Below are 12,426 nucleotides of genomic sequence, written 5' to 3'. Positions count from 1 at the left end.
ACAATACTTTCATTAGCTGTGCACCAACTCGGCCAACATAGTACCCTGCTAAATTAATTTTTTGCTTCCCTGATTAAGGAGATGTGGGACTGAAATTGTGATTCTATCTTTATCTTTTAGTCTACTGTACTTTTTCTGAGCATTAAAGAACTTGAATTTAAATTTAATGCACAAAAATTATAAGTAAAGAAATGTAATGTCAGGAGAGGTATTGTAACATGTCCATTTCATCTGCTGCTGAAGTTCTGATTGGCTATGGTGCCTGGTTGCTGTGGACGCGCAGCCCAGCCTAGCTAATCAGAATTTCAACAGCAGACGAAATGGACATGTCCACTAGGTGGACCCTTACAGAATACCTCCCCAGTACTCTTTTAAAATTAGACTTGCATGCAGTCGTGTGAGCTGGCTGCGAGCACAACCTGATCAGTGCACTGTCTGCGATGCAACGATGGCATGCAGGCCACAATATGCCCTTGGTCAAGGAGGAGCCGGTGGCGGAGGAGGCCACCCTGGCGGCCCCATGGTGGGTTCCACAGGGGCCGGCCACCTCGGGGGTCCCGGTGGAGGCGGCCCCGGCCCCCAGGGTGGGGCTGGGGCGCCCCCGGGGGGCGCGATCCCGGGCGGGGGTGGCTACGGCGGGGGTGCGCCTGGTGCGACCCCAGCTAGTGCGGCTGGCCTGATGGCCAGTTCCATGCACCACCAGCAGTTCATGGCCCTCAAGCAGCAGCAGCAGCAACAGCAACACCAGCCCCCGCCACCCCACCAGCAGCAACAGCAGCACCAGCAGACTGCAGCGCTCGTGGCTCAGCTGCAGCGGCAGCTCTCGGGCAGTGGCCAGGTACCACCCCAACAGCAACAACAGCCGCAGGGACCGCCACAGCAACATTCGGCATACCAGCACCAGGGTCCCTACTGAAGCCCACAGATTCCGCCCACCATTGCAAATGGCAGCTTTCGTGTCAACAGCCTAAAAGAGGAACTAGAGAGCTATAATACAGCGGTAATCTGAGGCCATTGCTGCCATATTGGTAGTCTTCATGGCAGCAGCCGGGGTGTAAGCTATGTGTGAACGCAGTAGCAGCAAAAGTGGTATCACTCTGCCGGACAACATGCAGGACCACACTGAGTTGCAGGTAACGTCTTACTACTGTTTAAATGGCAGCCACAATAGTAGCCTATATCGTAGCAGTGCCATCAGATTAATGGTTATAGAGAAAGCAAATGCATGCAAGCACAATCATGAAATCAAAGGGCATTCTAACGCTGTCTTGTGGGATGTCGAAAGCATGACACACGCTTGTGTACTGGTGCCACAGCTGCGCCTAGCCATAAGCCCCCCCTTCACAGATTGTTGTGTGGCAGTGCACTAGTAGGAGGGGTTATACAAACAACCAGACAAACAAACTTTATTCAAATATCATGGGCTGTTTAGGAGTGCGGACAAAAGGCCTTCAGCAGGCTTGACTGGGTCCGTGCTCCCTATAAATGGCAAACAGCGAAAAGAGTGCGGTCTAACTAAGCAAGTTACAGATTGGTAGTACATATGCATTGACAGTAAACATAGAAAATAATTATGCTTGTCTAGCACAACAATTAGGACGGCTATATAGAAAATATGTAAGCAATAGCAAATATCAGTTTGAACAGAATATATAAAAAACAAGAATAAGCTTACTAATTAAGTTAAAAAACCGAGGTAATAGCTCTAGGATATACAAGTATATGAATAATAAGTAACGCAAAAAGAAAAACAAATTGTTATTGTCCAGATTCAAAATTGCATGAACCGTAAAGTTTACGGAATGTTGTGAGAGTCGCAAGTATGCACCTCCGAAACTTATTTGTACATTTGTACCATTTAATGACACTAGAATGAGCAATCTCAATGCAGTTGCATGCAGTTCTACGTGCACTTTTTCGAGAATCGTGTTGGATCCAGTAGGGATCAGTCTTGGCAATTCTCCGGTGACATTGTGCACAGATGAAAAGTGCCTGTCTGTTTGGCTGTGTCAGCCATAATAGCTGTACCAACTCTATACTTGCAGCCCCTATATGAAATCTCAGGGTCCCACTTAAGCCTCCCACTGGTTCTTGGCAAGAGCCTTTGTCCCGAAGCAAGCTAAAGCCACAACTGTGCCTGTTGTCGCAAACTCAGTTGTATCATCACACTTTTCATACCAGCATTTTATGTTGACTTCTCATGAAGAATTTTGCCTCGCTGCTACTTGTGCGCACCACTTCTTTTGTTACTTTTGGAGTAATGTCAAAAAAGTGAAGCTTGCTTTTACTCTGTTTTAGTTGCATAACTATGCTGCACTCTAGGCAGCTTTTGATGTCACTGGAAAAGTTGTTGTGTTATAAATGATACAAAGAATTTGCTGAGAACAGTTCTATGCAGGCGATTCTGCATTCATCTAAATCTCTGTAGTGTGTGTGGAAGAACCCACCTGACATTAACATTTGACTGCTATGCAAATGCATGAGGATGGTAGATTTATACACATAAACGAATATTATTAAGGACAGACTTTTATTGCCATTGTTGAACACAGTTAACGTCTATTTATGTTCTTCTTCTATTGCCCCTGTCAGTGTGCATTTATAGTTAATCTTCAGTTATGAACCAAACAGTCAGCAACAAAGTTTCCTGCTGACAAATTTAGAAGGAAATGAACTGCTGTATTAGGTTCTTATCACTGAATGGTCAGGTGCAAGAACTTGCAGCTGCTGTTAAATGTGGGGCTTTATTTGTCTCATGTCAATCAACATGTTTGTTATGCAGCATAACTAAGCACACATGAAAATAAATGCACAATGTGTGGCTGCTAAAAGGGCACTAAAGAGGAACACAAAATAAGTTTAGACTTGTAGAGTAGTCTTCTAGAACTATTTATTTGTATCTGTTTGGCAGACAGTGGTAAGAGGTAAAGTGTTGCCAGGAAAAATGAGTGCCAAACTTGTCCTTAAATTTCATGCCTGAAGTAGTGGTTGTGGTAAACTAATACAAAAAGGACAAAAAAGAGGAAGGAAAGGAAGAACCTTGGCCATCATAAGTGTCTCACATCCCAGTGGACGGGTCAACCGTCTCACATCCTAGTGGACAAATCAACTGTGGGAAGGAAACAGGGTAAGAGAATAGATAAGGGAGCGAAGTTACAATAAAATAGACTCAAAGAAAATAGGAGGACATACATGAAAAGGGGACATGATTTTAAATTTGAAACCTACAGGGCACAATGTGGTGCTGTGCCCTGTGTCATTCGGCCACCCAGTGTTGTTACGCACAATGCCAGGCTCGTCTTTCTCAATTCAGAATTTTTTTAATATAAGCCCTAATAAGTGGCACAGCTTGTTCGAAGTAGCCCAATACAAGTAGAATATGTTGTCCAAAAGTTCTGTTCACGTACCAGCTTGTTTAAATAACACATTTTGCTTTTATATTTTTATGCTTTTCAAGCATGCTTTGGGTGAGTGAAACGTTTCCAAAAAAAGTTTTTCATAAACAACTCATCACTGATTCCAACGCTTCCTTGTGATAGTGGTTTAGTTATATCTTTTGGGTTGCTCTTCTCATTTATAATGACAGTTAAAGATATGAGTTCTTCAGTCAAGGGCACCTGTAGGGTTGATCGTGTGAATGATTCATGAATGTGGCAATACAGTCGACTCTTGTTACAATGGACGATGATAATCCGCCAAAGTATGTCCATTTTATTTGAAGTCCGTAAAACCCGAAATGCCCTAGTTCCAAAACCTTGATCGCAATGTGTAACAACGTAATCACGAAGAGTGAGTGATGAACATCGAAAGTAAAACAAAGAAAATAACAAAGTTGTGCAAAAGGCGAAGCAGCGATTGCAATAGCAAATTAGTAAACAGCTATGCGAAGTAAGGGTAGCAGTTTTATTGGCGCTATAAAGTTGTAAGCATTCGCTTACTAACTAAATTAACAAGCAAGGTGTCAAGCACACGCAGGTAAACATGAACACATCTCGCTCAATGAATGCTGAAAGTCGCTGTCAAAACATTGGGGTGAGGAATTGCAGCAGCAGCAGTGATCGCATTAACCGTCGTGCATCTCACGCTTCAATGCGAATGAAACTTCATAAGCAAAGTGCATACAAAGCTATTGGCACTATGTGCACTCTGCAAACATGGCTGATTGCTTTCAAGATGCGGCACCCGCGCGGCCTCACTGGAGTAGAACCCACCCCCCGTGCCTTGCGCGTGCATGATATTGAGCTGCGATCGTCGGCTGACTCTCACAAGTCAGTTGCTAGCCTGTGTCAACTCAGCAAAAGTTCGTTTTATACGGCCGATTTTGACAAAAATTGACACTAATTTCGTCTGCTGTAACCGATAGTTCATTGTAGTGTGGTCCGTTAAAAGCGAACTTCGTTGCATTAATAAAATAGGTAGAGTAAACTAAGGTGGAAATATGGTTCGTTATATCTGAAACTCTGTTGTACGCAAATCCATTGTAACGTGCGTAGACTGTATCTGTCAAGCTTCCATCTTGGGGCGGAGGTTTAAAGCTTGAAAGTTGATGTGACCATAAAAGAGTTAGAAGTGATTGAATAATTGATGTGCAACATGAGCAATTTAGTAGTACCAAATCCTTTTATAATAACTGTAACTTGCCGCTTCACCATAGCTAATCTCACGTTAGTGTGATGTTTCAGATTTTATGATGTTTCTGTGCATTTTCAAAAAATTTAAAAATTCTTGTAGTATTCGCATATCCAACATAGAAAAAGAAAATGTATTTCAAGTTCAGCAAACGCCCACGCAACTGCCTGCCTCCAAGCCCTGCAGCCCTGCAACATTGCTCTTTATGTCACAGCAAACAAACTAATCTGCCTGATATGGTTGGGTCACCCCGTAAATTGTGATGCATTGAATTTCTAGCTGGCAGCTGTGAAATTCATACCAGCAATTGGTTTCGCCTGGCTGTGCTAACCAAGTACAGTCAAACCACCATATATCGAACACGGATATATTGAATTATTGCATATATAGAAAATTGCATGGATTTTTAATTTTTTATTTCGAACGGGGTCGGACATAAAATGAATATATCGAACTCTGCCACTCCACACCACGTGCGCTCTGTTGACAGGCAGCGAGCTTTCCCGCAACAACCTCGAAGACAGCGGTGGTGCGACAAGCGTTCCGAACTGCTGCGTGCTATAGCTGCTGCACATATTGATTGCGCCGAGGGTGCCATTTGAACATAACGGCATACGCACGCGGTGGCTTTGCTAGTTCAACAATGCCGGTGACACATCGCATTTGCCGCACTGATACCTCCTCGGTGCCACGCTCTGCGTCTGGTGCACCTCGTGAGGAATGGCAGTTTGCTTTCACAAAGATGCGCAACAGCACACATTGACTGGGCTCACTCATAGATGTCATGGCAGACGCCACTTAATACTTTGTTATTGACATTGTTTAAAAATGCTTCGATTGACGGCTATGGAGATCGCAGCGGAAGTAGCAGCCAAATGAATACGCTACGTAGGTTGATCCCTTATACGCTGATGTTGCCCCGCTCCCAACTTAAACTGAGGCTGGTTGGTTGGTTGGTTGAACGATTGGTTCATTGATTGATTTGTACAAGTTTTTTACGTGTTTTTTGCTTAATTTTATATATTGAATTCTGGCTATATCGAACTATTTCGCCACGCTGTTTGATATATCGAGGTTCGACTTTATATGCATTCTGGTTCCTGAGAAACACTAAATGGCTTCAACAGCTTTCATTCGTTACTTATCAGTATGAAAACCATCCTTTGGACTGGATGGGACGCTAAACAAGAACATGAAGATAAGCTGCATTAGTAAATTGTTTTTAGAATACCTAAAAGACTGCTTTTACCATGAGGAGGAGACGCTTTGGAAGTTGGAAAATATGCAAAAGCAAAAGACTCGTAGCAGTGCCCTTTATGAAGTTCCCACATCAGCTTCCAGTGATGTCATGGATTATGACAGCATCTCCTCCTGTATTATTCATTGTTTATTGATAGAGAAAAAAATACATGGCATTCTGAATGAGCCAAATACATAATCATTGAAACTCTTTATAACTTTTTTGGTTATTAAACAGTGTAAATGCTAGAACATAAATTGCAACTTGTGACGTTATCAGAATCGTTCCATTGAAGGAATGAAAATAAAGCTTTGAAAGAATAGTTAACCAGTATGTCCCTCTAAGTGAGATGAAGAGACAAACAGTGGCACAAGCAAAATGAGCACCTCACGAATAGCAGGATCATGCATTGGGCTTGCCTAATTTATTCATGGAGTGTTTAAGATGAGCACTTCTACAGCATGCAAAAGGAAATTATGGCGGGCCCCAAACAATTGAATGTTGAGTTGCCAATGCTACTCTAGAACTTTTGTTTTGCTAAGTCAGCCATAATATCAATAAAGACTTAGGTAAATAATTTTGCTAGTTAGCTAATTTGGCTATGTGCGGAGGATACTGATAGCTTCTCCAGATGGCTCTTAGCAATGCACACTTGATTTCACCCCCACAAGGAAGGCTTCAAAACAATGTTGTTTTTAAAATTTAAGCTTTGTGCACACTCACCAGAACATCTTGTGTGTGCAGGAGTGTTCTAAACTGGGCTGGTTGATACATCATTAGGACGGGAACAAACAGCGCTTAAGATGGTACAATGAGAGCACAACAAACAAGGCACCTTGTCTCTTGTGCTCTCAGCATTCTGTCTTGAGCACTGTTCGTTCTAGACCCTGTATATGTTTTGAAGATGCATCAATTATGCTGGTAATACACATGGCTTAAACATGTCTAACGTATATTTCAAGTACATTGATGCAGTATATGCTGTATATTGAAAATGACATTTTTCAGATCTATCTGTGTGCAGCTTGAATAGTGCACATCCATCTGATATCTATAACAACATGAAGTGTTCAGCAAACAAGAGTGTGATTAGTGGTTCACCTCGTGAAGGTGTTCCTCGTGCAGGCATGCGCAATGTGGACCAATATGAAATGAAATGCCTGATTTGCATATAGTATCAATAATTGCTCCTGCTATTTGTTGGAGACTGAAAGACACTGCACTGTTCATTCTTGATCACAATAGTGATATAACGCATATCTGCAGTGATGCGCATTTTCTCATCGCATATCTGCGGGTGAGGTTTAAGCCCATATCAAATGTTATGAAAATTAAGAGTGTTGGGTGTACATGACTTCCTGCAAAACTGCCGGCTTGCCCGCACTCCAAATTCACAGATTTGCCATTTCATGGAGCAGACAGTCTAATAGTTATGGGGGCGTTTCCTGCCTTTTTTATTCATAATAAATCAGTAGCATGTGTCATCTGTGGCAATTCCAGGCAAAAATGTTGCAATTCTACTGCAGCAGAACACTGGCGCCATCTGTGATTGTCAGTCAGAATCAGTTTAACAAGAATATTCATGTGTAGCTGGCGCTCTTATTTACAACACATTTGGTATATCTCCAGTAATCATTGCTTGAATACCAACTACAGTAAATTGTCATTGATACGTAGTTGGATAGAAATGTGTATCATGTATGCACTAAGTGATGTACTAATTAATGACTGATGAGAGACTGTAGACTTACTAGCCAGAAAAAAAAAACATCTTAATTCTCATTCAAATAAATACACAAAAAAGTGTTTTTTTCTTTCTTTGTTCCATTTTTCTCTTTTTCTTCCTTCTTTTTAATGCGAGCAGGCAGTAAAAAAATTTTGATTTTTACTCGCCACCATGGTCGCCTTGCAGCGATGAAGGCAGCCTCAAACTCAGCAAGGCCACGAGCCAGTTTTTCCATCAGGCCCCAATTCTCTGCGAAAGCACTCATGATGGTCAACGCAAGCGGTGCGTCGGATGCAGCAGGACCATCATCCACTTGCACCTTGTCGTTGTAGGCGACGCATAAACGCCTGAAGCTATGTGAGCAGGAAACACGTCTTGGCCACAATGTTTTGACATCACTATCAGTGGTGACTGCAGTTCGTGAAGGGTCCATACGCTGCAATTTCACTATTTATGGCCTGTGCGCACAACATTTTGCCGATTCTGTACTTGTATACGCCGAAAAATTACATAAATACTACACATTAACTGTTTTGCATGTGCTAAGTGGCTACGGCTTGAGGGGTCAGCCAACACATTAGGTTCAATGGCGACAGGGTGGGGCATTCATCGAGACTATATTTAAACCAGAATTACTTACTAGGCAGGTACGTGTTAACAAGGTTTTACTGTAGGAGTTTTTTCTCACATTGGATGCCCCTATTATTTTGAATGCTAGACACAGCACTCACCTGGAGTGTTTTGATACAGTGTATATGTGAGTGAGGATGACTGTTTGAGGTCTTCTGAGCAGCTGCAGTGAAGAAAACTAGGGACACATGTTTCTATGTAGTTGACTGGATGAGATATTTTTTCCTCACTACAGTTGTGTGCAGCAGTTGGCAATTTCAGGCAGATGGTGTCTGCTGTTATAGCAGCAGACGGTTGTCACTGCTTTAGCCCTTGTAGGATTGCAGTACATAAGAAAAAAAATTTTACAGCTGCAAATCTGATGTCATTAGGCTGCACTGTACTTATACAAACCTACACAATTATATTTCCTTTCTGATAAAAAGAGAAAGTATGATGCTTATGGGCTTCAACCACCACTGCCAAGCAGGGCTTTTTATTTGTGGCTGTTTGAACAGATTCTTTTCCTGTGGAAACCTTCTTTAACAGCTGTGATGAATTTCTTTTCTTTTTTATATTGTTGTAGCTTTGTCATTGTCAGAAAGAAGCAAGTAATGAACTCTCTCTGCTTGGCATTTTGGACTGTGGGAGGAGAACATTTTCTTTTTCTCAGAATGCCATGGAATTTTATTACATGAAGTGGAAAATAAAGGGCTGTGTGGAAAAATGGACACAAATATTTACATTTATCAACAGGTACCACTTTATTGAAAGAAAAGCAATTTGTATCTTGCTGATTAGACTTTTCTTATGTAAACAGAGTACCAAAGTTGCATTGTCATCTTCAGATAAGTGAACAGCTGTTCATTTGAACTGTCCTGTACCATGTCCACTTTTACGTAAAGCTTTTTCTCGGTTTTGGGGTGGTCACAACAATAGCCGTTACCATCCATCCACCTTCAAGGAAACCATTAGACTTTGCTTGTAGTGTGTTTACAAGGTTGGGGTCATGTGGACTGGTTGAACTTGTTTTGCTTCATTTCAACGTTTTCTTTTTAGCACAATTTATGTTGGCTACTTTTGATAGGGCCTTGCACATTGCCTTGATTATTTGTCCTGTGTTAATGGCCCTGGTTTCTGTTCAGATTGTGGTTGTGCAGCAAGATATTTAGATTACATTTGGGTATTGAGCGCACCTGATCTGTACCGGCTGCGAGTCTCTTACCGAAGGGCTTTTCTTATGCTTTCCATGATGCACATTGCTAGACACTTGGACAGAAAATTAGAACACTGTGGTTAATGCAATGTGTTATCAGCAGTGGGCTTATGTATGTATGTGTCCATCATTGTTTATGCTTCCCCAGCATTGTATGTGCAACTGCATTTTATGCAGTTCCTGCTTTACTGTTTGATTTTCTTGACATAAGTTTCTGTATATACATACATACATATATACTTTTCATATTTCACATACCATATGAAACTGGGCCTTTTATGCCTTGCATTTTCTCTCGATATATCCACGAGGGATTGTTTTTACTATTATTATTTTTTGTAGGTGGTTATACAGGGCCTGCACATGGTTTTAACTTGTGCTGTGACTGTAGTATTTTCTTATTTATTTTTGTAGGTCTGATTTTTTATGCCTCGCTGCTGTCACTGTAGGATGTGGTTCTGTACATGACCGTTTGCTTAGACAAACTTTTGTGGGGATGTTTAATCCTGTTTTAAGAGTCTTTACTGTTAAATTATTTGTTGTCATAAGAGACTGTACATAACGTTAAAAAGAAAGTCTGAACAATAAACTGGTATGTGCATAGAAATTGAGTCTTAAAGCTTTGAATAAATAATGTCGTCATTTCAAGATGTCTATTTATTTATTTATTTATTTCACGTACTTTCAAGGCCCGAAGGCATTTCAGAAAGGAGTGGAGTCAAAACAAGAAGTAATCCAGTAAAAAATACAAACAAAAAAAGTAATAACAAAATTATCAACAAAGGGCATTCTGAACGGCGTTCTTGAAGTTAGTAGGGCTGGTGATGAGTGCGATTGAGGCGGGAAGGCGATTCCAGTCCGTGCTTGTCCTGGGGATGAATGAGTCACTGTACCGGTTAGTACGGCACAATGGCACCCCGATTTTAAGGCTGTGGTCAGTGCGGGCAGAAATATAAGACGAAGGGGCAAGAAGGGTCTCTTTTAAAAGGGGGTTCAAGTGAAAAACTTTGTGAAAAAGGGAGAGACTGGAAGATTTGCGGCGTGACGAAAGATCAGGTAAGTTAAGAGTTCGTTTCATTGAAGAAATACTTGCGTAGCGAGAATAATTAGATAAGACAAAGTGTGCACTGCAGTTTTGAATACTTTCAAGAGTAGAAACTAATGAAGACTGAGTCGGATCCCAAATGGCTGAAGCATACTCCAATTTGGAGCGAACTAAAGTTTTATAAAGAGTTAGCTTCACGGAAGAAGGGGCAGAGCTAAAATTACGGCGTAAGTAACCAAGCATGCTATTAGCGTTTTTAGTAACATAGTCGATATGCGAGTGCCAAGATGACGTCACAGGTGCACCATTAATAAAGTAGGTGTGCATGGCAGTGTTGCGAGATATACGCATGGCCTTGCATTTATTTGAATTTAGCTGCATGCACCAATTGGAACACCACTCAATTACGCGGTTAAGGTCGTCCTGCAGCTCTTGGGAATCTGAAGGATTAGTAATTTTACGGTAAAGAACACAGTCATCCACGAAAAGCTTTATGGAAGAGGAAAGAACGCAGTTCGGAAGATCGTTAATATAGATTTGAAAGAGAAGTGGACCCAGGACTGACCCTTGAGGAACACCTGCTGGTACATTAGAAAACCGAGAATTACAGTTATTAGTGTTTACAAACTGTGTCCTGTTAGAAAGAAAGTTTTTTATCCACTCGAGTACATTCGCGTCCAAGTTAAGTTGAGACAGCTTAAGCAGAAGTAAATCATGGGTCACAGAGTCAAAGGCTTTGGCAAAATCAAGAAATACGCAGTCAGTGTCGGTACCTAGATCAGAAATTGCAAAGAGATCGTTAGTAAATGTTAAGAGCTGTGTTTCACAGGAAAAGAACTTATGGAAACCATGTTGACGGAGGTTAAAAAAGGAGATTGATTCTAGAAACTCAGCCAAATGTGAATATATTATATGCTCAAGAATTTTACATGAAATGCTTGTTAGTGAGATAGGCCTGTAATTGCTGGGTATTGTATATTGTCTTATACTGCACATTGGAAGTAATAATTCCACTACTTTTAATAAACCATGTCAGTTGTGTGAATGCTGCTTTCAAAGCGAAGCTTTCTTAGCTATCGACTGCACAGGCACACATTGAAATCAAAACACTGTGTCCCCACGACTCGTGGAAATCACGCCACAATATGTATAGCCATATATCTTTATAGGGATATGTATATAAAAGGAAATTACATTTACGGTTGTTTGTTTTGAACTTGGTTGCCCCAACGCAGAAGCCCGATGTTCTACTAGGCCACGGACGCATGCGTAAAGTGGTTGAGTAAAAGCAATATTGACGAATAACCCTTGTGCAAAGCCAGTGGTTTGAGACACTTGACACATCAGGTACACATAGCAACAATTTACTTGTAAAAAAGTGAGCGCACAAATCTTCTAGCTCACGATGACGAGAGAAGCTGCGAGACATGTTCATGGCCGATATTCACTGCACATCTCTCGTCGTACTGTGGCACTGTGGCGCATTTCTACAAGGTCGATCATGTCGTGTTTTGTGATTCCACACGTTTTAATGCTGAAAGGTTGCCAGTTGCTTTAGCATGCGTTAAAGCGCGTGCACGCTCGCAAGGCATTAAATAAATTACGAGGGCGAATTCTTGCCCCTATATTTTATTAGCCAAAGTAAAGTACATACAGGTAATCCGCTTTTTTTCATTTTCCTGTGCTGCCCTCTGCCGCACGCCACTGGAAATGTTTTGGAAGAGTGCCGGGCTTTCGCAAGTTGATTTATGTACCTGCGCCCATGATGAGTGCACGTTGATTGTGCATTTCCTGGACTGTGAATAATTATTAATGGCTTCTCCGGGGCAGCATGTCATTCATGAAAGCCATGTAGCATTCACCGACTACTGGGTGAGCAGGCGTGAGTGCGCTGTTGTGCTAACAGTGTGGCCGATAAGGGCACAACGAGTTCTGCCTGCCGATGCGGCTTTCTTGGAGTT

At 41.7% G+C, this 12,426-nt stretch overlaps 1 protein-coding gene across 5 annotated transcripts in view; it reads left to right on the top strand.

Annotated features, from left to right (window-relative positions):
- Window positions 1-10,068, top strand: part of LOC135904930 (mediator of RNA polymerase II transcription subunit 12-like protein) — a 210,016-nt gene extending 199,948 nt beyond the window's left edge. For 3 of the 5 annotated variants that reach the window (XM_065435944.2, XM_065435949.2, XM_065435936.2), the window contains one exon: window positions 460-10,068. In XM_065435944.2, coding sequence (XP_065292016.2) covers window positions 460-916 — 457 coding nt within the window. In that variant the 3' untranslated portion in view covers window positions 917-10,068. The remainder of the gene's footprint in view (window positions 1-459) is intronic. The other 2 variants (XR_010565259.2, XR_011511295.1) reach the window with 2 other exon arrangements.
- The last annotated feature ends 2,358 nt before the right edge of the window (window positions 10,069-12,426 follow it).

This window comes from Dermacentor albipictus, chromosome 1, assembly GCF_038994185.2.
Source record: "Dermacentor albipictus isolate Rhodes 1998 colony chromosome 1, USDA_Dalb.pri_finalv2, whole genome shotgun sequence".
In the NCBI taxonomy this organism is placed as follows: Eukaryota; Metazoa; Arthropoda; class Arachnida; order Ixodida; family Ixodidae; genus Dermacentor; species Dermacentor albipictus.
This window is presented reverse-complemented; position numbering and strand designations above follow the sequence as displayed.